At 43.6% G+C, this 27,773-nt stretch overlaps 1 protein-coding gene across 5 annotated transcripts in view; it reads left to right on the top strand.

Moving 5' to 3' along the window:
• Nucleotides 1-27,773, top strand: part of macrod2 (mono-ADP ribosylhydrolase 2) — a 652,663-nt gene that overhangs the window by 481,540 nt on the left and 143,350 nt on the right. For all 5 annotated transcript variants that reach the window (XM_070542125.1, XM_070542124.1, XM_070542123.1 and 2 more), the window contains one exon: nt 10,865-10,938. In XM_070542125.1, coding sequence (XP_070398226.1) covers nt 10,865-10,938 — 74 coding nt within the window. The remainder of the gene's footprint in view (nt 1-10,864; nt 10,939-27,773) is intronic.

The following is a 27,773-nucleotide window of genomic DNA, read 5'->3' as shown; positions in this document are numbered from 1 at the left end:
TTAGCTGTGATCAGGCGTAGAGTGCATCACATTCAAGAGTCACAGAAACAGTCCTCAAACATAATCTGTTGTCCATTTGACGAACTCTGTGCTTTGTTACCCGCACAAATCCATCATCTTAAATCATCATTTCGCTGATACGTACCTTAATGGTAGCTTTTGCATTTGAAAGTAATCTTTAATGATCAATGGAACAAAATACCAGAGGGCGGCTTTTCATGTCCATGGAGCAAAACCGAACACGAAAGGCTGTGCATGCAGGAGGAGCAGGATGCTGCTTTGTACTGCGCTCTGCGGCTGCTGCTGACGAGGCCACAACTTACTGCTGTTTACTGTGGTGCTGTGTGCTGCATCACCAGTGGGAGCCTGTCATAGCACTCGACCAGGAGCCCCCGCACATCAAAGGAATAGTCTGTGCAGAGCCGAGCATTGCAGCGGAGGGGAGGAGTTAAACAGCCTGTTCAATAAATAAACAGCTTAGCGCTTCCCATAACTGCATCTCCACAGAACAATACAGCTGATTAAGACTAAAGATCTTCACACAGCAGAGGGCAAATAGAGGAGGGACTAGGAAAGAAACTAGAGTACACAGCACTACGGGGCTGTGCTGCTGTTCTGACTCCTCGCTGTGTCCCCAGTGTACTGCTATACTCTGAGAGAGGCCCTGCTCTCTTGTCAGGAGGTTTGACATTTTATGTACATTTTAGATAACCTTTAAGGTCAGCCTCCGTTTCAGCAATGTAAACAAAGAGTTTTTAGAGTGCGAGTCACATCTTCCCCATCCTTCTCCCAGTGTGTGCTTTTTTATCTGTCTCTGTAGAATGCACAGACCTACGGCTGTCCTCTTGTGAAGGCGCCCATCAAACAGCAGCAGATTCACATGTGATCGTTCCGTTTCCTCTACTGCAGCTCAGAAACAAATCCAGTTTCACCCACATTGTGACAGAGAAATTAGGAACAAGTTATCCCAGGCTATTGTGTTAGGAGAAAAACAGATTTGTCTGGAGAGCTAATGCTAATTGACACTCCCTGTCACGCCTCCATATTCCAGCGGACTCTGCCGCCACAGACAGATAATGGTAGGACTGGGAGGTTGGGTTGGTTTGGGAGTGCCGGTCGTACCGTAGATGCTCACAAAGAAAAATGAGGGCTCACACTGCACTGACAGTCCAATCCCTCAGTCCGGCCCATTAGCCACAACAGAATTTCTGCACAGATAGTGTGTCGGAGGTACCACCCATAAACAAACTGGTGCCCACCGTGGGCCACGAGATCACCCGGCATGATAGAGGTTATTAAGTGCTGCTTCTGTTCGCACATCAATCACAGCTGTACAAGTCGGGCCTAAATGGATTATTCCGTCCAAGGAGGAGACACCTCTCAATGTCTCACAGCATACGAGCCAAGAGTCCAAGTGCCTCGACTTAGAGGGGTCACTTTCTCTTTCAGCATCCCTTTATTTGTCTGTCCTCCCACTCATACATTTTCAGGTCTTGTGGACTATTTTTCCCTCACATTTTTCACACACATGCATGTGACAGACACGCAAAGCCTGCATGCATAAAAACCCAGACTTAAGAGGCGGTGTTGACAGTTTAGCCTTTGGAAGATCAGATCTGACCTGGCTCGTGAAGAACATTTTCAAGCAGCCTTGTAAGTGCTTGTACAGTTTAGACGATGACTACTGAGATCAATCCTGCTCATAGCCGAGGACTCGCGGGTATGACGTGAAAGGATGAGCATGAAGAATGTGTCTACTGTTGGCTTGACAGCTTCTCTTGCAGGCGTGCATTTACAGCCCTATCACAACAATCAGAGGTGCTTTGCAGAGCAACGCTGCTGCTCTTCTCTGGACAAATATGTCCTTGTTTAATGCTAACCCCCCCACCTTTGGCCCATCCGTCTCTGGGACAGATCTGAGGATTGGTGATAAAGGAGTTTCGAACCGAGGGGTGGCTGTGTGAGATATGGCGGATGTAATCCACCCAGGCTCTACCGGTATGTCCACGCTGCTGTGCTGTCCAGATCAAAGGTGCTGAACAGCATTTTTCCCCCTCTAGCTAGCATCGTGCTCTGGCTCTCTTCATCCCTGTCTAGGATTAGGAAGGTTGGAGACATTCATGACACCTTATCTCTTAACAGTGATGGCTTGCTGCTAGCTAGCTAGAGATGGCCTGGGAAAGTTATCCCTTGGCTTAAAACCTAGGATTTACTACATGGAGCTTACTCCAGCTGGATCAGGAATTTCAAGGTACATGGGAGCAGTATGCTGCATCGGTGGGCGGCAGAGTGTGCGCTCACAGGGAACAGGAACCTTGTACTCCAGTGAACAGAGTCACTGTGTGCATTGTGCTAAACACGTGGCTTGCTCTACCATTTTTGTGGATGGTAAACCAAATGTAAAAATACTACTCATTCTTCAGGGAGGGATTTGATCAAACATGGCTGAACACTTACCTTTTGCATGTCATACAGTCTTAGGGATGTTTGGAAAAAGTAGCAAGAGTTAATTTTAGCATTTAGGACAAAGCCCGACTTCACCTTTATGGAATGTTTCCAAGGAAGGTCATCATCCCTTGTGCCGTGGAGACTGCTTCCTGTCTTCCTGCCTCTGTTTTCTGCCTCTCTTCCTCATATAGCGGCTTCCCATCTCTCTTTGTCTCTGTAACCTTCTGTGGGCTGCGAAGTCGGTCACAGCCCTGCTGTCGTGTTCCACTGCTGGTGGAGGAGCAGCTCCGGGCCATTCGACACCCACGCTTTGGCGTACAGAGACCTGGGGCGCTATTCTGTCCTCCACCCCGGGTCAACTTGCCTCTCTCCTCAGAGCGCTGACGGGGTGACAACCCTTTTTCCCAACTTGCTTTCCAGATGAGCACGCTGCTCTGCTGCGTTCAGCCAGAGCAGCCCGTGCTGCCTTTACTTAATGATATTCTGCTCAAACCACAACCAGCACTTGTTTTAACTGCTCAACTTTATGTGTCTCTTGACACAAGTATCTTCAGAAAACAAGGACTGTTCAAATCTAAGCCTTTTAATATTATTATAATTAGAATTTGCTGCAATAAAACAAGCAAAGCCCTGTTAGGATATTTTCTGAGACACATTCAGTCCTTTTCAGATCGTGTGAAAACTTCATTGAATCCTGCTGGGAAACCTTTTTGTTACAGCTGCTCAAAAAAGAGGAAATGGAAACGAAAAAGCAACGACTAAAATGTCATAACAGCATTAATAATAGATACTGAGTGAAAAGAAAAGTGTTTGAGAAGTTATAATTGTACATGAGTACACTGTTCTTTTCAAAATGGCAAGAGCTGACACACAAACCAGATCAACTGCAGCTGTGGAGGTAAACCGGGACCAACGGCACTCCACTGGAGGGAACACTCTGCTGTGTGTCTTTTCACAATAAAGATATATACTCATTAAACCCTGGCAGCATAGAATGATCTCTACACCAAAAGTAAAGAAATTATGAGAGCTTGCAAAAATAAACATCACTTCCCAGTGCAACTCCACTTGGAAATGTGAAACTGGTGCAACCTACACCCTACCTGTGTGTTTGTGTATCATATACACACGGATCAAGTTATGCCTGGATATTAAAATGGCCTATATTATATAAAATTATATACAGTGCCCCGAAAGTCCTTGAATCACCCGAAATGGATTTATTTTCAAAATTTTATAATTTTTTAACATCTTTTTATATAGAACATTTTTAAGCCCCTCGTGAGGCACACCATAAATTATATTATTTTCTTTCTTTTTCTTTAACCACCAGCAGTCATTGCAGTTTAAAAATGTACTGTACTCATATTTGAATACATTTGTGGTGGCCTCCTGTAGGAATGAATCCTTGTAAGTTGTACTCAGGGGGAAAAACCTCCAGTGCACCTGTTTCAGGAACTAGAAGTGAGCCAGATTAGAGTTGAGCTAACGGCAGGTTTTGAGTCTTATTTCCTGGACATCTCGCCTCTGACTGGATAAAGGCAACACGGCTCTACCACTGACATGCAACGTGGATGTTTTATCTCCACAAATAACACAAGCCTGGAGGAGTTCTGCTGTGTGATGGAGTTGCTAATGCTAACAGTTAGCTTCTACTCTGCTGTTTCCTGGACGCTAAACCAACAGCAGCCTTCTCCACTGCAAGTCAAGATGGGTGAGTCCCTAAGTGACAGTGTGACATAGATCTGTCAATCTTTACAAATCCTTGAGTGTCACCATCTATTTTTATCTGACGCTAATGCATTTAATGCATGTTAAACTCAGAGTCACCAATCATCAAAAAATCTGCAAAAAACATTTTTTTAATGTTCTCTCAGTGAAGTTGACCTTTAAGGTAAACAACGCAGAATTGTTCAAATAAAGCTGAAACGGGAGTCTGACCATTATTAATTGATGAAAACGTTCCCATGTATGATTGTAAACATTATGTAATGCAGCCACATTGTGCAGCCATTGCTCTTTGTTATCGTGCCTCGTGCCATAGTCTCCCTCTTCACCAATCCTCTCTGGAGGCTGTGATCTGGCTGGTGATGAAGTAAAGAAGCCTTCAGCAGAAATAACACGGCGCCACCTGAGCCCTCATCAGTGGCGCTGCTCTGCACACATCCCATCAGTGCACCTCACTAAGATAAATCTCCCTGAGCCAGCCATATGTGCAGCATGAGAGAAAGGCAAGCCAACAGAAGTGAAGACCCTGGAGGACCCGCCATCACTGTGTCTAATGCAGGCACCTCACCAACCTGACTGATTGGCTTCTCTTGAACCTTCCACCCAGGAAAACTGGAGGAGGCAGAGAGATGAGAATGCAGAAGTACCACCGACTCTCTGAATTTTATGTGTGTGTGTCTATATATATATATATATATATATATATATATATAAACACGGCTCACTCGGTTCTGTTGCGAGCATCGTTCTGAGAGTGGATTGTGTCAGCAGTGCGGCTGATGGTCCGGTGACTCGTAGGGCCAAGAGTGCTGGTGGAAGTTTGGATTTAGAGTATTTTATTTCACCGGGTCCTTTTACCAGAAAGGCAAAAAGAGGAGAGGTGAGGAGAGTTTATATTATGATGAGAAAGCTGCTGATCCACTTGAACTGGCGCTGTGGACTTTGTGCTGATGATGTTCTGTTGAGTGGGCTTCTTCTGCCAGGCCACCGTTAGGGCCACTGAAACCATTTTTTCTTTTCCCCCCAAGCTTTTCTTTCCACTCTCTGCGTCCTTTCTCTTCCATCGCTGTTTAAATCCATCATTCTACTTCCTTGTTATCTTTTTCATTAGCCCTCTGGCTCACCTCTTTTCCTCCCTTTCAAACTCTGCCATGATTAATAGGTATAGTTATCAAATCAATAGAGCATTTGTAGAAACTACACTGAATAGATTAAATGTGTTCTCTGTGCCACCAGCTCACTTCCGGTGACCAGAAGCAATTATTATCAAGTCTTGGGTCACTTTTTAGCTTGAAATTTAAACCACTGTGTTTAAAACCGTCATCAGCACTTGAAACCACATTATCCCAGCCTGGCAAGCCATCCTGTATAGTCTGGTCACAACATACCGGAACCACCCAGTCATGATGCAGAATCTACAGTTGTCTCTCAAACTGCCTTTGCACTCAAGTGGACAGCATTGGACCAATCAGAGCTATGTTCGTCAGTTAATGGGCCACCACTAGGGATGGGTACCCTTGACATTTGAATCGATCCGGTACTAATTCCCGTTACCTAGGAGTCGATACCGGTACTTAACGGTAACAGTTTTAGATACTTTTGAGTGTTTAATAATTTAATTCTCTTTTATAATTAATACATATTTTTCTCAATATATAACCATATTTGATAAATATCACGATAAATAACATACAACTGTTTGTATTTTAACATCGTCCTTGTAGTTTTATAAGCTGATAATTAAACTGAAGCAAACATCTTTACTGTGAACTAAATTTACTGTGTATCTTCATTCCTTTTGCCGTCTTTTTTCATTTGATTTTTCCTACTGGGAAGTTAGAATTTCCGAGGAGAAAGCGAACGCACCATTAGATGATAACAACGGTGGCAATGGAAGCTAACATATCAAGCTAACGTTATCTTAAACAGTTTATTTAGCTGCTGGAGCAGATTAAAACGATGATGCCTCACACAGATCGTTGTCGCTGGTTTCATCTTCACCCAGTCACCCGTCACATTTAGTAAAGTGAAGCCAAACTTTAGAGCGTGTTCATGTTCTTCTAGTCGGAAATTCGGAGTTCCGAGGAGAAAGCGTACGCACCATTAGTGAAACGGAAGCTAACATATCAAGCTAACGTTATCTTAAACATTTTATTTACCTACCGGAGCAGATTAAGATGAGGATGTCTCACTTAGATAGTTGTCTGTCGCTGGTTTCATCATCACCCAGTTACCCATCACATTTAGTGAAGTGGACCCAAGCGTTAGCGTGCGTTCTTTCTACCATGCTGCTCTGTTTACAACTCGCTCGCAGCAAGCAACGACATAGCGCTCTTGCGCATACGCAGCTGTCTAGGCAAGTTCTCGTTATGAAGGACGGGTACCGAAACGAGGCACCGTTTCAAATGACGTGAATCGGTGCTCAGTCGGTACTGCGGTATTCGGTCGGTACCTTAAAAAGTACTGAGTTCGGTACCCATCGCTAGCCACCGCCATACACCATTGAAAATAAGGAGCAAATGCATCCTTTTTAAATAGACTACTTAAGTTCCTCTATCTGCTCACATCTTAGAGAAAAGCTCAAGTCTAGTTAGTCCGACAAAGCCGCATCAAACAGTCGACGCCATCTTAGTTTTTCTCTCTTGCAGCTCTAGTGCTATGCTCACCACATAAACTGGTAACTCTGTGATTGGCATGATGCAAAACTGATCAGGCCAGTGGTAGATCTGCTGAAGCTACAGCGGAGCGTGGCTAGACCAACCTGCAGAGCTCTGGATTTCTAGACGAACAAAAAAAGCAAGATTGTTACTTAGCTTGTGCTCTTTCCAAACAGCTGGTCACATCCCCCGAAACTGTTTTCCTCAGCTTTTCTGTCTTCCACACATCTGTTTTTACTTGATGTGTGAGTTGGAGTGCTGGTACACCTGCACAGGTGTGAAAATGGCTTTTCAAAGGGAAGCATCAGCAGAAAAGGTGGCATCACTGAAAAGGTTAAGCACGCTTGCAAGATGAGCGGAGTCAGGTGACTCGCAAATTTGAAATCCTGGATTGGGGTTCTAAGTGAGCAGTTGTTGGGCTGGAGCTGTGGACGGACTGCTGCCTAACACCAGCGTAAGAGAAGAGCGACTGTCACTGCCGGCTGGTGTGCAGCTCACATCTTGCTTCACCCTGAGCTGGAACGAGAACTCGACTCTGGCTTGGCAGCACCTCAGCCCCTCTCCTCTCATCAGTGTAACTCGGCCGCTCCTGTCAACCTGGGAAGGAGACGAAAACCAGAAAGGGAGAGAGACATCAGCAGCAGTCAGAAAGGTGAAGGCGGTGGGGATAGAGCTGCACGCCGTATTGACCGCTAAGGCCGATGATTTAGAGAATTTAGAGAGTAGCTATTGAGTGTTTTTGACGGGAGTTTTAGATGAAAGAATTCAGCCGATGTTAGGTAAAACCTTTGTAGCTTTTCATTTTCCTTTACCTCCGAGTTAACGGATAGGTCTTAGGAGTACATGTTAAGTTGTTCCAAAGGTCTCAATGTTTGAGGAAAGTAAAACGTGTCTGAAAATGTGACCCATGGAACCAACAGGCTACAACTGAAAACTAAAGCTTGTATCAGCTGATGTGGGTTGAAATTGAGGTCTTGACCTTTGTTGTCAGAAGAAGACACACTTGGCCTCGACCTGCAGGTCCTCACGGAGGTCAGGGGTTTCTAAATAGAAGCATGTCTAGTTTAAAATCCTCCACTGGGCCACTGATTGAAGCGTTGGGCTGAGTTTGTTTGTTGCCTCCTGGTCTTTACTTTGTCCAGGGGCAGACGTTGCTAAGGTTGTTCTCAGAGGGCAACCTCTACCTGCCTTGAGGATTTGTACAGAAGCTTTGGCGTAAATTGCTTCAGCCAATGTTTGTGAAATGCACAGCTGACCACACAGCCTCACCAAAATAAGTCACACACTAAGATGTTAGCGGCTCACATCCGCCATGGCATCGTTTTGATGAGCTTATCCAATTTCACATTCCTTTGAGTTTGTATGAAGTCATGGTCAGTTCTGCCTCGATGATTGCAGAGTCAGGCCTCTGTGTGAAGGGCCTTGGTGATGACCCAAGAATGTGATTGTGTTCTCAACCCAACTGGGCTTCACCAAAATTTTCATAAAAAATGAATGGGTGTACCATATTTTCTGACATTCATCGTTGTGAAGCAAAAAATGTGGGCGTATCGGAACACATCCCCATTTTCCACAGCTATAAAGTCATTCTTTTCCTCTCCATAGCCGAGTTCCCATCATAGGTATTTCAGGACATTCCTTGGAGTGGGTAAGGTGACAGGAAATCTGATGGCGTAATCCTTTCAAATTTGGGGACTGTACTAAGACGTCAGCATATCTCAACTTTTTTGCAGTGAGTGATGTCACAGATCAACACCAGTAGGCGTCCACGCACGTTGATAACAAATACAAACGTATTCTCACAAAGTAAACCATATTTAATCCATTTGACGGACGGGAGAGTGTGTGTGTGATGGGAAAGCAGCGTTCAATGATCAGAAGGTACGCCGTTACAGAAGACCATGAAGGGACAAAGCTGGCAGCGTTTAGGAGGGATTTCCACTGCATTTCCAGCATTGGAAGTTCAGAAGCTGTGATTTCTAAGCTACATCAATGCTGCTCAATTTCCTTTTCTTCCATTCCGCTTCAACAATAACTTCCTGTTTACAGCTGCCGGTTGTTTCCCACTAAGTTACAATCAGTCAGCATGAGTCAACCAAGATCCCACGCAGTGACTCTTCTGGACTTTTCTGACTACGAACCCCAGCTCAGGTACTCGGCTGGTCCCTGAAGTTGCCCAAAAGGTTATTTTTTCAGGCCATCTCGGTGAAATGGAGACACGCGCTTACTTCAGAGGTCCGGTAAACTCACCCAGAATAGTAGAAATAAGACTCATGTGTACAAAATGTTCACTTTTTTACTGTGTGCTCATCATAGAGCATTAAGCTATTAAATCATTTCTACAAAACAAAAAATCACTATGCGTGGCTATAAGTTGGGCTCCATTTTTTCATTGCGGTTGATGCTTTGGAACAGTTCTTCTTACCATTCTTTTTTTAAAGTTTTATTTCTTATTTTGAAATAATCTCTGAAGTCCTGTAGCTGAGGCAGAACAGGAGATGAGCCTCTTTATATTTGAGACTTTTTAGAAAAATATATGTATTTTCAGCAAGTCTGAAAAATCAGTGACTGATCAAACTAGCTGTAGACGTTAGCTTTACCAGGCTCTGCTGACTGATTGCATATTTGGTGTTTTTAAACCAATTTAGAGTACAAGTTCTGTACATTACTTACTACTGTAAGTACTGTAATGTACATTACTGTACATTATTTACTGACATGAGTCGTCTCTAGGGTGCTAAACAGTGGATGGAAGTTTCTCAGCATCACTACAAGGGCAACTTGTGAAGCAGTGCACTGAATAGTAAAAGTAAAAACCATTAATTGTATTTAAAGGTAGTTTTCTTAGCCCCTTATAGTAAAGATTAACATATTTGAACATTTGCATATGCCTGATTCTCGGCCTAAACATAAATCTGTGTTTAAAACATCACAACACAATCTATAAACAACCCCAGTGTGAATAAAATCCAGTCTGTTAGGTCAGGTTTGGGAACAAAAGTCAAAAAGTCCCCGTTTGTGATGTCACAAACAGGAAAATTAACATAGAACCACTCTTCATCTGAGCCCCTCTCGAATGTCCAAGCTCCTTACCTCATAGCAAGCAATCAGAGGATGGGTGGGCGTGGCCAGCTACAGCTTGTTTGCATTCGAGTGACAACCCAGAAATGGCTCATTCTGGAAGGTATTGAAAATATCAGAAACAAAGCTGCTGAGATTGCTTTATATGAGAGGGCTTTTACCTCTGTGGACATGTTTTGTTCTCCCCGACCATAAAATGATTATAACTTTAAAAGGTGATAGGTCCACAGACTGCTTGTTTGTATTATTTTCAGCTAAAAATATAAATGATTGCAGTAATTTTCTAACAAGGGGCTCTTTGTTTAGCTAAATCCAGGTAATGACTGTTTATCAGAGCCAGTGTGTGTAACCTTAGGAAGACGACTGAAACAGTATTCTCCATCAGACGGACACTCTATTGGCAGTGGCATATTTACTCTCCTCCTGTGGTAAAGTCGTCCCGAAGGATTTTAAAGTCATTATCTCACTGTAAGTGTTTGTTTGCTCTTGTGAAGTTATCTGTCGTGGCAGCAAATGATCTCAAGATCCCTGGCCTAATTAGGAAACAATCAGTCTTTCTTTGTCCGTGCACATATCGTGCCAACACGACGTTATGGCTCCTCTGCTCTCCCGCTGGCATGTGCACCGTGTCTCCGCCGCGCTGCCTCCACTACTTGTGCGCTTTGCCAGGCTGATGGAATGTGGTGCACGATCACACGTCTAAGTGTAATTTTCCCATAAAGACTAAACATTAATCAGTTCTGCTGGAGGTGGTAATGAGTGAGGGTGTGATTGCAGATGTGTACATGTAGCTTGTAGCTACACTTGTAATATGCCTCTGTGTGTTTTCTTTGTGCGTCTGCCAGCACACGAACAGACGGCTGGTCTCTCCTGCGCCAAAGAAGGAATTCACTCACCTGTGGGGATGTTGGTTTAACCACATGTTCACCGGTCTGTTTTCCTCTCCTCAGGTTATCCCAACGAGCCTGCGGCGGAGGTTGCCCTGAAAACAGTAAAGGATTGGATCAAAGAGAATCCCGATAAGGTAAGGAAAGCCAAAATGGCACAGTTTGAAGCCACTTGTCCTTTTCTGTGAGGACACTGCCAGTTTTGCACTTGTGCTAATGCGCCGTAAGTGGAAATGATTGGACCAGAATCGAAGCTCAGAGCCCTGATTGTCAGGCATCAGCAAACGGATCTGTCTTTATATAGCATTTAAAGCTAGTCGGAGACTAATCAGGCCTTAAGTTGTCTGTTGACTGTTTAATTTATCTTTACGGGAGTGCTATTAAACTCAGACTATATTAGCTAAAATCATCCCAAATGTTTTTTTAATGGTTTATCTAATTAACTCTTTAGAGGAATGGTCAGCTGATTTAAACCTCTACAGTTTAGCGATGCATAAAAACTGACTTTCAGATGGGATAGTTCCTGTTTTTAGAGCGGATCGTTGCTTCACTGAAATGTCACATCTATGGTGTCAGCAGCTCACCTGTCCAGTCAGAAATAATCTGTGCTTTTCCAAACTGAGGTTGTTCATCTGCAACACGCACCGTGTGCAGAGAAACAAGACAGCAATCATCTTACCTGACCCCTAAAATAACACGATACCCATTACGTAGACGACATTTAACTGTTTTATTTGCTTTGATTCAAATGTTTTTCTTACTGTTGTGGGAAGCTAAAGCACGTGTGCTAATAACGAGCTACCTGTTCTGTTTTGCATGTCCTTGTTGTCAAATTAGAACAGATTATTGCTAAAATTGTGCTCACCCAATGTGTCAACACCTTCAGGTGCTATTACCTGTAATGTGTTTGTCACTAATTAACCGGGTCAAACTGCAGGAGGCGCCAGATTAAAGCTGAAACTCATTGTCAAACAATCTATTGTGAGCTGGAGGCTTTACCAGTACCGTGTGCTTCGTGCCTTTGCAGAGTTGTTGCACGCGTGTCATCGCGAGGCGCTGGGAATGTTTCTGGAGCGTTTATCTGACTGAGTGGCACTAACCTTCAGGGGTCATCTGTGTTTACCGCAGCAGTTTGGTTCTGGACTGAAGTGTTTTATAAAGCTCGGTGTGCCTCCAGTATCCCTCAGCTGGCGTTAGACATGTTGTGAGCAGGCGGCCGAGCGAGCTGCTGGATTACTTAGCAGGGAATGAGCTGTTTGCAGCACTTGTTCTCTGCCAGATGATTCCTGCAACGTGCAGCTGCTGAATCCATCAGCTCTCCGGCACGAAGCAGCTTTACCTTAGTGCTGACTGTGAATAATATGCCAAGAGGACTTTTGTGTGTTGCTCACACACACGTGATGGGCAGAAGCCACGCTGTTGATCGAAGGACACCGCTCCGTGTTGCTGTGGGCGAGTCGGGCGAAACCTTTTACAAGTCATGCAGTGAGGGAGAAGTCCGCGGAGGCTCGCCCAGACGCAGTTTGGTAAAGCTCTGCGAGCATATGGGGTGAATCCGTAACTAACTAGACCAAGTGAGTAAGCTTTTAACAAGATCAGAGAGAATAAAGTGATGCGTTTTAGCCAGAAGCACAGCCGTGTTTTCCTCTCACCAGAAACTCCTTCCAATCAAACCACAGAGCAACATGCGCTGGAACAGGAGGTCTTCCCTCCACTTTCTCCTTCATGAATCATTGCTTTGTGTGTCGTTGCCCGTGGTGCATTCCAGTATCCATGATCAAATGTGTCCTTTCAGAAGTAACCTAGCTTTTCTGCACACACAAGTGGAAAATTCAAGTTAAATTCAGACCGACGTATTTCCATGAAGCGTCCATGTTCTGCATTGTGGACCCAACAGTACATGTGCTGCCCTCTGGATTTGTCTGATGTGTTTAGAAATGCAATTTATCACCGCGGCGTTGGCCGATTGACACACCCACTGTCGGCGTGATTGATAACTGACACAGTTCTATTTTGGGCTCCGTCAGGTCATGAAAAAATCATGAGCGGAGAGCCGTTTACTGCACAGCGCTTACAGTCAATGAAAGGATGAATAACAGTGTGGGATGTACAGAAGGTCATGTGGCACCCACTTTTCTCAGGATCACTTCTAAAGCGATCAGATGTTCCTTATTCTAAAGACTAAAACCAGTAAACGGTGTTACTGTTGTTTATTTTTTATTGTAGGAGTGTTACTGCCCAGAAGTCATAATTAATTACTATTTACATTACAAGATACCTCCTCTGTTCAGAGGACGGCTAGGCCCCCGTTGGGCCCCCGTTAGGCCCCCGTTGGGCCCCCGCCGGGCCCCCGTTGGGCCCCCGTTAGGCCCCCGCCGGGCCCCCGTTGGGCCCCCGTTGGGCCCCCGTTAGGCCCCCGTTGGGCCCCCGTGCAGCCAAGACCAAAGTGTGTTGCTGTTGTCGTATATCGACTCCAATCTGCTCCGTTTAAACGTGATTTTAGGGCTTTGCGATGTAGTAAAACATGCTTTTTGCAGCATTTAGTCTTTGGTATTTTAGGAGTTATCAGTTGCAAAAATGATATCTTCTCGTTCCGTTCTCTGAATGTTTTCTTTGTGTGTTTTCATTTTGAAGACTATTTGAAAGTCTGTGATTGTCGCCTAGCATTTAAACTCTGATTTGTTGCTTTACTCAAATACTACAATAATTTTAGATGTACACTAAATAGCCCAGCTCTAGCTGTTTGATAAGCTTTGACACCAGCTTTAACTTTAATATTTGCTCATTTCAGCAGAAACGTTTCTGTAGGATTGGACCATCGATGCTCCAGATCATTATTTATACTTTTATCCAGCAGGACAGTTCTATAAATGAAAGGCAAGTGTTCTTGGTGTGTATAGTGCTTTTCTTAATCAGAGGACTCCAAAGTGCTTTACATTCCAGTCAAGCTACAGCAGCCACAGCTGCCCTGGGGCACACCGACGAGCACCACCGGCCTCTCCAACCACCACCAGCAGGCAAGCAGGGTGAAGTGCCTTGCCCAAGGTTACAACGACGGACAGAAGCCACTGGTTAGAGGGCGAACTCCTAGCCCCTTAGCCACAGTCGCCCCAGTACTATAAATAACAATATACAGCAAAAATAAAACAAACAAATAAATGTTTGCAAAACCTTTAACTTCAGCGTTTGACTTTTTTGTGGTTTCAAAATGGTTGGACTCAAACTAGCCATCAGCTCATGGGATGACTGCTGCAGAGGTGTTAAGTGCCCGCCTCGTAACTGGAGGGTTGCGGGATCGAGTCCCGCTTTGTGTGTTGAAGTCGTGTTCCTGGGCAAGACACTTGGTGGTGGTTTGAAGGACCAGTGGTGCTGACAGCGCTGCTTCTGTCAGTGCGCTCCAGGGCAGCTGTGGCTATGTTGTAGCTCATCACCACCAGTGTGTGAATGTTAGTAGTTGCAGAACCCTAGAGGGCGCTATACAAGCCATTTACAATTTTCTTCAGTCCCTAAGGTCATAATCTCTACTTCCTCTGACAGAGGCTGTTCATTTACTCATTCACATTGAATGATATAGTAATTATTCATCACTTCATACAGTAATATACCCCACACCAAACCCTCCATCAGGAATCTTGGCGTGACCTTTGACCCAGCTCTCACCCTGGATTCTCATGTCAGTTCTCTTGTTGGCTCTTCCTTCTTCCATCTCAGGAACGTTGCTAAGCTGAGTCCCGTTCTGTCCCGCTCTGAACTTGAGACAGTTCTCCACACCTTCATCTCCTCACGCTTAGACTACTGTAACTCTCTTTTCACGTGTCTGAGCAGAACCTCCCTGAACCGTCTACAGGTGGTTCAGAACGCCTGTGCTCGGCTTCTGACCAAGTCCTCCAAACACACCCACATCACCCCGCTTCTCCTCCAGCTTCACTGGCTGCCAGTCAACTTCAGGGTTCATTTCAAGATCCTGGTTCTGGTCTATAGGGCCTTACATGGACAAGCACCATCTTACACTGGTGATCTTCTTAGTCCCTACACCCCCAGCAGGTCCCTGAGGTCCAGTGATCAAAGCCTACTGGTTGTGCAGCACCAGGCTAAAGGTCAGAGGTGACAGATCATCTGCTGCTGTGGCCCCCAGACTCTGGACCTCTCTCCCCCTGAGCCTGAGATCAGTGGACTCAGTGGTCTCCTTTAAAAAGCAGCTGAAGACTCACTTGTTCAAGCTGGCTTTTGTATGACCTTCTTCACCTCTCTCTCTTTATTCTGCTCTCCCCACCTATTCCACCTTCCTCAGGATCCACTGGTTTCCCTCTTTCCTGTTCACTCTCTCTCTTTCTTAACATTTATTAATCACAATTGTCTGTTTTTTTGCTCATTTTAAATATATTTTTAAACATTTTCTAAATGCTTTTTGATATTTTTACATTTTTTGTTTTTGTGAAGCTCCTCGTAATTTTTATCTTGAGAGGCGCTATAGAAATGATATTTTCTTCTTCTTCTCCTTCTGCCTCAGTATTGTCTGTCAGCTACACAGTGATTGTAAGATGGGGTCAACGCAGGAGTTATAGAGTCCGTTTGTCGTGACTGACACAAAAGAACCAGATTGCTCTGTTCCCTCACCTCGAGCTCTGTGCACACACATCCAAAGCGTCGGTGTTGTGGGCGTCCAGAGAGACGAGTTATTCCAGGGCCATGATAAGGGGTCTGCTTGGGGAAGATACTGTGCTATTGTGGCTGAATGTCACCACAATGGGCTGGCTGAGGATCTAACACACTGGAGGTAACAGAGCACTGACCACAGTCTCCAACGCAGCGCTCTCCACAGACTCATTCTCTCCAACATTATGATGTTGTGTGCAACGATATGTGTCTGTGCAATTGTGTCGTCCAGTAAAGATGCATTTGAATTTGGCTGGCTGTAGCCTCACAGGCATCTGCTGATGTGCAGCTATGTGTTGATTGAAATGTGCCCCAAAAGGTGTCTGTGGGCTGAGAATCTTGTATTTATGCCGGACGAGGCAGGAAGATGGAAAAGGGAGGTCACACTTGGTGATTGATTAGCAGAAAGTTTATCTTTCACGCCACCAAGTGTAGCCATGATGCACTTGCCAGTGCACAAAGGGTCCCAGCGCTCCCGTGAAATTCACCATTGTAACAGAATAAACACCTCACCATGGTCGGGGATTTCACATCCTTTAATCTAGAGAGACTTGAGTGGAAGAACGCTCCCTCAGATCCAGCAGATGGAAGATTAAAGAAAGTCAGACTCTGCTTCCATGTGTGTTCCTCAAGAATAAATAAATGGTAATATGTAGATATCAGAAGACTAATCTCTCTTTATGAATGCCAAACAGGTCTGGAGATACTGAAGCAGTGAGAACCCAACGCAGCCAGTCCTGCAGACGGAGCAGAGCTGGTTCTTCCTGCTCACATGCCTCCCCAGTCATTTGGCTTACCTTTATTTCTCATTTTCAGACCTAATTTGGCTTAATTTGGGCGTACATAGGTTGAATCTGCAGATGAAAAATGTGGGTTGACACTTTATTTGGCCGCCACGGGCGTGCTGTGGAAGGCCAAGCGTTTTAATGAAGCATTTCGAGGAGCCGGCAGCTCGGCTTTACCGACACTGTCTGAACACTTGAGACAGATTGAGAGGCTCTGCTGCTCGCTGCTGCTTGGGACAGAACCCATGTGTAGAGATTTCACCTCTACTCTGGTTTGGGCTTTGATAAAAAGAGCTCCTATGAGCCAGTGATGCTCCCAAAACAGGTGCTTACATCCCATTTTCTGTTCCGTCAGGGATCTGTTGACCTGGTCTGTCGTTTAGGATGCCTGATAATTCATGTAATTATCTCAAAGGCCAGAGACTGATAAGTCCCAGGTGACTGTTCGTAGTACTGAATGATTATTTTAATGCATATCGGTGTCGTGTGCTACCTTGGCGCTGATGTCATTATCTAATCGACTAAATTAACAAACAAACCAGACATAATATGTTTTATCACCTACTTTACATTCTGGTTGGTGCTGCAATAAATGTGTCAGTAAAACCAAGAAAAAATTATTCAAAGTCCATTTCCCCCCAAATGATTCTGAGACTGATGTAGGAGCCGTTTTGATCGCAGACTGGTTTCCTCTAAATGACATAAATACTAAATAATTTTACTTCCCCATAAATAATATTTGACTAACAAGTGGAAAAAACCTTTGGTTTAAGTGGTCAACAAAGCATTTCAATATGAATAAGTTTTTTAGACAAATCATTTGAAAGAGTAAATAACAATAACAAACAACTTTACACAGTAGCTACAATTTAGTTCACTTTTAAACCTTTTTGTATTAATTCTTCATACGATAACGTAACGTTATGGTGAAACTGGTTTACTGCAGCTTTTATGCCATGACTTCCTGTTTTCACTGGCTAACTGACCCCAAAAAAAAAAAAAATATATATATATATATATATGACTTATTATTGTAAAATGTAGCACATGAGGGATTCTTTTACCCAAAACCTTTTTTAAAAAGCACAATTTTTGTTGCCATTTACTATGCAAATTTGATGCATACAGTAATATAATAATAATAATAATAATAATAATAATAATAATAATAATAATAATAATAATAATAAAGAAGAGGAAGAATGTAATTTCCTTTTTTCCGTTTTTTCTTGAATTCTACAAAGTTTCTCCGTGTTATCCAAATTTCAACCTAAAATATCTTAATATCTGAGATGCTTTACAAATATTGCTACTACTTTACAATAAGAATTCCTTTATTAACATTACTGAGTGCATTATTAAGCATTAATAAACAAAGGGTCCCTTTATTAACATCACTGGTATTGTTAACTATTATGAGTCCTAAGATTAGAACAACGAGCCAGGTGGGGGTCTGCATGTTAATGCATCGTATAACATGGTTAAGCATTAATAAAGTATTAAGCAGCATTAATAAAGAGACCCTTATTGTAAAGTGTTACCAATATAACTGTTATTATTGTTATTATACCCAGCTTCATGCAGAGACCAATTCCATTAATATCCAAGTCTTAAAACCGCAGAACTGAGATTGTTGCAAAAAAAACTCAATAAAACTAGTTTTCTTGCACTTAGAAGTCATTTTTCATCTCTAGCTGCACAGTGTCATTCAGTTTTAATTGTTTAATAACCGGTCACATGTCATCGCCAAATGTTGCGCCTGTGGCCGAGAGGGGGGCGGACTTTTGTCTGCGCATGCCTGCAGGACCCTGGTGTGCTTCGGTGTAACTGGCAGGGTGTTCAAAGCCAGCAGTGGTCTTTTGAAGTCCCGTTGAATTGTTTGTTGTGACTGAGAGCATCAGGGAGATGCGGTCTGATCAGAAACCAAGAGCACGACCCAACACTGTATTCTGCACACACACACACACTGTACTACATCCTATAAGATGCCCAGTCTGACCTCAGACGCCCCGTCGGACGCCTGCTTTGGCTACAAAACGCCCCGGAGAGATTTATGAATGTGTGATTGGTTTTCTTTGTTGGAGAATTGCTGTTCTGGCATTAGTGTGTTCCACGTTCACTAATGCATTAGTGAACACTTAACTCACAGAAGTCAAATGGTGTTTTTATGATCTGGGAGTTTTACTATCTGGCTCCGTCTGGATAATGAGACGTGTTCTTTGATTGCTTTGACCTCCGGAGAGTCTGCAGAAGTAATTCCAGTTTCAGTTTAAACCGATGACAGGTATTATATCAAGGATCTTCAACCAACACAACATCAAGTTATTCTTAAATGCATACATTTTTTGCTTGGTGTGTTATCTACGGAGGAAAAGGCTGTTTGATTAAGCGCTCATGCTGTCAGAGATAAAGGAAAGTTTATCATGAGCCAGAAATGCTTCTGTGTTTATCGGAATGGTCTGATGGAGCTTCGTCTCCAGAGAGAAATCCTCTCTGCACCGATGGGGATTACGACTATCATCCCCATCTATAGCCGAGACCGAGGTGCATGCGTCACTTCTGCTAATTGCAGAATGATCACCGTATTCTCGTGTAAGGTGACTGAGTGCTCTGTTCTGGCTCTGGAGATTAATAATGAATGTTGATGTTTTTGGAAGAACATGGGATGAATGCAAGGTAGGTCTAATAACTGATTGCATCTGACATAAAGTAATGAAAAATCAGTTGAAGGTGCTAAAATGAAGATTTAAATGTAATACATTTAGCTGTCATGCAGGATTACTGAACAATGTTTAAACGATTCCTCGTGGTAACTCCAAACCATGTTGAACACTTTATTGTATGGTTACAGACCTGCTGGTACTTGGTGGGACTGTTGTCTCTGATGTACAGGTGCTTGCACGCACTTCCGTTTAACCCAGAAATAAAGAGCCCACCTCACGCCGACACATGGACACTCAGATACGACGCCCTCTGAGTTCAGCTCACTCTGAGTATCCTGCAGATACCCTACCCTCCCTCCATGCCTATTGTGCTGGAACAAGCTATCTTAATGACATGCTAATTGATTTAGTGTGCCACTGATAAGAGTAAGCTGGCACACGGTGATAAAGCAAGAGTGGGTCGAGCTATCAGTTCAGAAGAGGACGGGAGACTCATCAAACTCCAACTAGCTCATTCACTCTATTTGAACACAATTTAACGCTGATGTGTCCCACGCTGAAGCGTGGAGACCTTTAGAGTGGTGGTGTGTGTGTGTGTGTGCGTGCGTGCGTGCGTGCGTGCGTGCGCTCAAATATGACCCAGTGAACGTCTCAAGTTCAGATGACACACACAAAATCCCTTCTGCTGTTTTATGGAGACGACAGCCATCACAGCTGTTATCACCACTCACTAACTCCGGCCATAAAGGCTCAGACGCACAATTAACCTGGTTAGCAATTTCACTACAATGACTTGCACACTGACTTGAAAAATCAGATAGTGTATACCTGTTTATGATTATGCATAGGGAGGTAAAATAATGGATTTATAATGGCAGGCAGGAATATTTACGTGCTCTTGATGTTGTATATTGTGGCTAAACCTCTTGTCGCAAAATTTGCATCAAACCATTTCTGACATTAAAGTGATGGTGTGTGTTTTTGCTGTTGATAGGAGGCAGGGCGTCCAAAATCATTGCAAGCAAGTAGGATGTTTGTGTTTGAGTAAGACCCTAGTAATGGAAAGCCATTAGGGTCAAAAATCCTTGGGAGCACCATTTTTGAATGAGTACTTTGTCAGATCGTTCAAACTGCAGCAAAACGATAAGCACATCAGACTCCCTTCCGTCACTGGCAACAAGCAAAGAGGTAAACGTTTATGAATGGCAACAGTTTGTAACCACTTGTTGGTAAATGCATTTTGTCCTCACAGGCTCCCCTAGAAGGACACATGGTAGTAGGTTTGTACAGCTCCTCAGTTTAACTGGTACTGGCGTCATCCTGTTACACAATAGCACCAATAAAATATTGGTAAATGATCTATTTAGTGTGTAAAAAGCTCTTCAACTCATTAAACGAAGCTGTGTTGTCTCTTACAGACAGCTTAATGTGGAACTCAGCCTTTTACAGAAACGGCAAAACAAGATAAATAATCCTTCCATCAACAGCAATTTCACTAAAATAGTACCTTAGTACCAAATAAATCTTAGTGAATACTTTTCTGTTCAGATTTGTGTCAGCTGAGGAATGACACAGACAAACGTCCTTCACTGAGAAACACTTCTTGGCTTATTTTTGGAAATGGTTGGTCACTGAGAGTTTAACATGCAGGCTGAATGTGAAAAGTGCGTCCTGCAACCACCTCCTGCATTAGCTTAGGAGAGAAAATAGACGGCCAAGCGCTAGGGTTTGAAAAGCCTGAGAGATTTAAGTCACATTAATGGCCGTCTTGGCTTGAGATGGGGAAGGCTGTTGTTGTTTAGCATCCAGGAAACAGCAGAGAACGTCTCGACCAGTAGAAGCTAACCATTAGCATAAATTCCACCGCACGGCAGAACTCTTAAGAGTTTGTGTTTTTTATGGAAGTAAAACATCAGCATTCCAGAGCAAACAGAGTAGTCTTGTTGTCCAATCAGAGGCGAGATGCCCTAAAATCAGGAAATAAGACTACTTCCTGTCTCGTCTTTTGTCACTTTGTCCTCCTGCTGAGTTCAACGTCCTCAAACAGAAGCAAACCCCCCCCCCCCCCCCCCCCCGAGGATGACTTACAAGGCATTAATTCCAGCTAGAGACCACTGTAAATGTACTAGAATATGAGTAAACTTGGGCTTTAAAACCCTCAAAAACAACGAAATCACCCCACTCAAAAGCAAACTGTTACAACTATTCTGAAGATTTTGTTTCTGTCAAAGCTTGTCATCTTTTCTTGACCTTGCTTTACTTTTATTTCACTGTGAAAGTATGAAAATGTAAAATTACTCAGCCATGAGGTAACAACATGGCAAGAAAATCTTATTTTTTAATTAAAGTTCCACTTAAAGACGTTTAATGCATGATTCTGTCGCATGGAGCACATGATGCAACCATGAAATATTGCAAAATTCTTGAAAATGTACTTATTTCAGTGTAGTCTCAAAGTACTTTAATCATATCTTAATCTAACTGTGTAGAACTCTGTGGGTAAATCCGTCTTGCAAATGTTTTAAACGCGTCTCATGCATGAAAACTGAGAACTGAATTGAAATGCCCTCAAAGATGCTTTTCACAGCGTGTCACCACCAGTAAACCGTAGAACACGGATTCAAGCCTTACACAGGAAATACTGCCATTCACCAGAAAAGGCAACAGGAAGTGGCTCAAAATCCTAACATTAGAACCACTCGTTACAGCTCAAGTATGTTTAGTCATCTAAAACGTTTCTGCTTCTCCACCAGAGCACCGAGGCGTGATCTTCATTCAGCTCTTGTAGAAAAACACTTTTCTTTTTGTCCAACACTTGTGCAACATGTGGGTCAATGTTCCTGTAATTGTTGCTGTGTGTGTGTGTGTGCGTGTGTGTGTGTGTGTGTGTGTGTGTGTGTGTGTGTGCGCGTGTGTGTGTGTGTGTGTGTGTGTGTGTGTGTGTGCGTGCGTGCGTGTGTGTGTGTGTGTGTGTGTGTGTGTACGTACTCAGAAAGGCACTGAGCGTCATGTCCAGCCTCCTTGTTAAAATCCCCAGAGCTGCATGTGGTTTCTGCTCTTTCACCAGCCGTTGTTGATCATTACTCACCACCCCACCAACAAACATGCAGTGGGTGTGAACGGTGGTCTCCTGTTTTTGTATGAGGAGCACATCTCCATGACTGACCAGCTCTACTGATTTTGTATGGGCTGTTGCTCGCTTCAGAGAGAAGGGTGAGGACCACCGCTGTGATTACTTTAGCTGTTGCTGTATGATTGCATGTTCTCTGGCATGTGATTAGGGGGAATGGGCCATAACTCTCAGTCTCAAAGGGGCATCAAATCAGCCTCAAAGTCTGGCTTCAGGCAGTAGTGCATTTGAAAGTCAATGCTTTGTTCCTAGCATAAATTACTTGATCGTGGCACTTTTTTTGCCCAAGGTTGTATTCAAAGGTAAGGGTTGCTTCAATTAAGAGGTATAAAAGAGGGGGAAATGTTTGCATGTGTCACGTCACTGGCCCCCATCAAGTCCAGTAAATACATCTGACTCCAATACAAATCATTGAATCAATAATTTAGCAACAATTAGCTCAGATGTCTTCTAAAAACCAAGAACATTCAATATGTTTAACCTCAGTGGTTGGTATGACCTATTTACTGAGTTCTGGGGGTTTCTGTTGATGCAGGGTGAGAGCTGTTTGCATCAGGCATTATTGTGGCATGCCAAAACATCTTATAGAGGTCTTAAAACAACAGTTTTACAATTAGAAACTGTTCTTTGAGCCTCTACATAACATGACGCTGTGCTGCGGCTCAACATGACCCAGGAGCCCTGATAAATGGCCGAACAGCCCCACGATAAAGCTGGTTTACCCTTCCCTGTTTTTTCCAGTCCGACTGACTGACTTACACTGTTCAAGATCCTCACCAGTGCTGATTGGCAAGGACTCGTCTTTGTGAAACTGTGACTCGCTCCGTAGACAGATGCATGTCCCAACTCAGCAGGGCTCCAGTGGTAATTTAGCCCCCTGAGGTCAACTGCATGTAAAGAGTGAATGGTACAGTGAAAGATGGTAGATGAAGTGCTGATGGTGTGAAGTCTCCATGACTAGAATTTTAATGAGACCATTTAATGCACAGCTCTTTGTTTCTTTTTATTTCACTGGAGTGACCTGCAGTCTTAGATGAGGCGATAAGTCCATCATCTTCTCACAGCCCTGCTTACATCGCCACCCTGTGAATAAAAAGTTTGACTTGTTATCTGCACTGAAGAAGCGAAGTTGGTGAACCTTTGGGCAGAGGCGACGGTGCCTGAAGACAACCCAGCGTGTTTATGCCACATTACTATGCAAATGCAGAAATAATGAAGACAATCGTTGAACATTTTCTGATGTTTTAAACAGCTGTGTGTGTTAACAATGCCACCCCAGCTTGAACCTTCACCCGAGCTGTCTCATCTTTGCCTCGTGCAGCGCTCCCTACCTGGGCACCATCTCCTGGCCCGCTGTATCTTCAGGCTGTCTGAAATTATCAGAGGAGGGCTGCATTAATTGCTTGACCCTGGCAGGCAGCCAGGTGGTCAGGGATCAGTCATCACATGCCCTCGGACAGGTTGCTGCACGACCTCGCTGCACCCTTCCTTTCTTTCCTCTTCAGCCTCAGCCACGAGGATGCATCGGCGTGTTTTGGACTGCCTTTGACTCATTTTCCAAGTGGGCTTGCATGCAGACTCGGAGAGGGAAAACGTATTTGAAATGGAATTCCCTGCTCACTCTATTTCAGACAGCGGTCTATTTCCCGTGCATGTGCACGTCTCTACGCCCCGCCACAAACATCTTAGAAGGTGCTGCTCCGGGAAGCAGAGGGCTTTGTCTGACTTATGGCTGAAACATTCATCAAGCTCATGCCAAGCCAATATCACACTGTCAGAAGAGAGCGTGTGGCATTCGATCACAACGAGCCGCTGTGACAGAACAAGTCCTTTTCTGTTACGCTCTCTCTGGGCAGTATCTGATGCTGGCTCCCTCCTCTCCTGTAATGTTGTTTATTTCAGCTGGTTGGGTCTGCGTTCCTGCCCCGTTGGGAGCTAACCAAGACTCAACCCAGCAGAGTTTTAATATTAAAGGCATAAGGCCTGCTCTCCTTCTGTTGTAGACCTTATTTTCATGTAAAATATTTCAGTCAGCTTCAGTTTCAGATCAAACATGCCTGTGTGAATCTTGTAAACGTGCTTTCTCATTCTAGTCTCGACTGTTTTAAAATCTTGAATTTCCAACAGCATAAAAATCTTCTTTCCACTTTACTATTTGACCAAAAGATTTTTCCAGCTTTTCTCACAGCTGTCTGTAAAAGCTAGCTAACATTCCCGTGGCTTCCTATCACTCTCGTTTCTCAGTGTTTGCAATTTTTCACTCAGCCGAGGCCGTTAAGAAGCTGTCGCCCTGCAGAGTGCTCCCAAGTACACTCCTGTGTTCTCCTTGCCTGGAGCACTGAATTACTATTTATGTGCCGAATGTTGACAGGACACCAGCTCCACCAGCACAGCTAAAGTAGGGCTGCCATCAGGTTTCTGCTTCACTTCTGCTTGCATGAGTTCATTTAGACTGAGGATAAGTTGGTCTGTGATGGAGAGTCAAACCTGTCAAAATGCAGAGAAATCACTATTAAGATATATATTTTATTGCGTAAACAATTCTGTCTTTATAGCAGATTCTCTATAAATCCTTTTTAATTTAGCTCATCTCTACAACTCCAAGCCAAGGGGATTTGTATCACTGATATGTCTCTCCTGACTTCTAAAGTAAAAATATGATTTTTCATGAAGTCTTTGGATTAGATTTGTTCACAGTTAGCGAATAAGAGGCACTCTCACCCAGTAACTTGAAGACCACTGGTTTTTTATTTATTTATTTATTTATTTTTATAAAAGCTTTGATGGACTTCAAATCTAATCTCAAGAATACGAAGCCAAAGTATTCTGGCAAATCTAGCAAGCTTTTCTGTCTTTGATGTGAAGTAATTCTGCCGTCTCATCCGAGGAAGGCAACCCTTCAACTGAGACGAGATTTTCCTCAAAGAATAAGTTCGTACTGCAGATATTTCGTCTCTGATGGGAACCCTACTGATGATCCCGCCTGTCTCTTAGACTTTTCCAACACTTTTATGTAGGTTTTCCATCAGATGTTTGTCTTTACTCACTCAGCCCAGAAAGTTTAGATCGTGGTCTCATTTCTTCTTTGATCCCCGGGGACGGTAATGCAGGACAGTCATTTCTGCTAGCCTGGCCTGCCAGACTCGTCCTCTGTGTAATGGGCTCGACACACGGGAGGTGACATCGCCTCTCCTCCATTCATTTTCAATGAGACAAGCGCGACAAAGCGATAATCGCGGGTCTCCCTCCTACTAAGCGAAACGCGAAAAACGTGTGTGTGAAAGTTTGCACTCATGCACGTGCGACCCAGCGACGCGATCCCAGAAAGTTGAAACATTTTCAACTTTTCATCGCCATCGCTCGGACGAGGACCAATCAACGGAGGTTTCATTCACTGACCAATGAGAGGACAGGATGCTCCGCACATATCCGAGCAAACATGGAGGAGAAGTTGATTATTATTATGTTTTATAGTAAAATCAGAAGTAAGATTTCACATAACTCTAGCAGCACCTTGTGAAACATCATATCTACCGCTTTATTAACTCTGAACCGCTTAAATAACCTTAATTCCCTCCAACCTGACACAGCCAATCAAAACAACGGAAGTTTAGATTTCGCCATGGAACAGAACGCGTAGACGGCTTCTCCGCTGGCCGCTGCCACGGATCGCCTCCCGTGTGTCAGGGAATAAAAGCGACAGTGACAAATTTCGCTGATCGCGGTCGTTTGTGGCCTCCCGCGTGTCGAGCCCATAATCCTGCACAGAGAGAGAGTCTGGTCACTCACAGGCAGAGAGGCACTTGAGGGGCGGGACTAGGCAGCTCAAAAGTAACCAATCAGAAAAAAGGCGGAAATCCCGACTGTACCGCACGGCGCGGTAGTTTTCTTGTTGTAGTAAAAAATAGCGTCTGGCAACGACGCAAACATCAATATTTTGTTTAGAAGAAACGCTTTTAGCGCTTCTACTTGTGGTTTTAAAGACTTCTGAGACATTTAGAACAGAGAACAGAAAAGAGCCACAGCGAACTCCGCCGCTGCCTTCGTTGTTTATGACAAACTGAGCGTCGCTGTGTGTGACGTCCGCGACGCTGTAGTGTTTTAGCTGTAGTAAAAAATGGAGTCTAGCGACAGCGCCAGCGTCTTTGTTTGGAAGAAATGCTTTTAGCGCTTCAACTTGTGGTTTTAAAGATGTGTTCAAGTCATTTAGAACAGAGGAAAGAGCCGCAGCAAACTCCTCTTCAGTCACCATGTTCATGACAAAGTCGGCGTTGTGGTGTGTGACGTACGCTGCTCAGCGCTGATTGGAATTCTCAGGGGGCGGGGTTATTTGAATAGGAGCGTTCCCAGACTCTCTCTGTGCAGAGTTAAACAGAGGAGGAGTCTGGCAGGCCAGCCTACATTTCTGCTGACATCTGCCTCAAACATTTGTTTAAAATGTCATCAGAGTGAAAATTTAATGATTCCGAGCTGCTGTGTTAAGAACTATTTTGAAGCCTAAAATTACGACCTTTGTGAAAATGTCACTTTATGAAAATGAATGAATGTATTAGTGGCTTTTAGCAAAGTTTTAACGGACTCCAACACCTAATCTCCCACTGGTTTCTCATCTCAAATCATTTCTGTAGTCACAGAACGTTTGCTTATAATTATGTTGTTTTTAAATTGTTTATTTTTATGTATTTTTTTGTCCTTTTTTTGCAGTTTCATGTATTTGAATAACAAATGTACCGAGGGTTTCGTCCTTTAGCAAGGAATTAGCTGTTTTTGGTCAAAATGCCCGATAACCAGCCGCTGGTAAAAAGAAAACATGTCTAAAAGCTCTAAAATAATCAACTCAGCTGACCTATGTGGGATAATGTTTTTTTATTTCATACTGATTATGTTATTTGCTGTACAAAGCAGTTCAGTAGCCCAGACATTGAACTGTTTCAGCTGTCAGCGCTTTTTGCTGTGATGCTTTTCCCTAAACACGCTGACTCATCGGTGAAAGGACAGGAAAAGTATTCAACTGACTGAAATATTCATTCAGATGGAGTCAGGCTGTGTTTATGTGATGAGTTTAGTGTATGCAAACACACAATGTTGCTAATTATTGCTTTCAAAACCAAAAAATGTTGCATAAGTGAAGTCTGAATACTTGTCAAGAACCTTTGGACACTTACATATAAAAGACTAAAACTATTTACTTATTTATCACATTTAAAAGGAAGAAATTAATTTATACCAGTGAGGGGGAAATGTGAGAAACAAAGATTAGTTTTACTCTGGAGTTGGAATGGAAAGCATTTAAAGTGACGGTGTGTATTTTTCCTGGTGCTAGGGGGCAATAGATACCTAAATAGTTGCAAGCAAGCAGTGGGTGCTTCTCAATGCATAGCAACCTCGCCTTGATGTCTTGGCCCCGCCCTGGTTGCCTAGGAGATATGTCATCAGGAACCGCCAAGGCCTGTTCTAATGTTGATGTTCTACCGAAGCGTGTGTTCTCCGTTTGTTGGCCGTTTAGCTAGCTGAGCAAGGATACAGGTGTCTTGTAGCCTAGCCGTGGTAAAACAAACTACCCAGAATACACTGTGGAATTTTCTAAAGGACGGCAGATCAGAAGCTGGCAGCTACTTCGGGGGCAAATTTCAAATTTAAAAGTAAGTCAACTAATTAAAAAAATATTATTTTTCAGATCCACTGATTTCCCTCTTTCCTGTTCTCTCTCTTTCTCTTAACATTTTTTAATCACAATT

This window comes from Nothobranchius furzeri, chromosome 12 (genome assembly GCF_043380555.1).
Source record: "Nothobranchius furzeri strain GRZ-AD chromosome 12, NfurGRZ-RIMD1, whole genome shotgun sequence".
Taxonomy (NCBI): domain Eukaryota; kingdom Metazoa; phylum Chordata; class Actinopteri; order Cyprinodontiformes; family Nothobranchiidae; genus Nothobranchius; species Nothobranchius furzeri.
The sequence above is the reverse complement of the archived record's forward strand: the minus strand, read 5'-3'. Positions and strand labels throughout refer to the sequence as shown.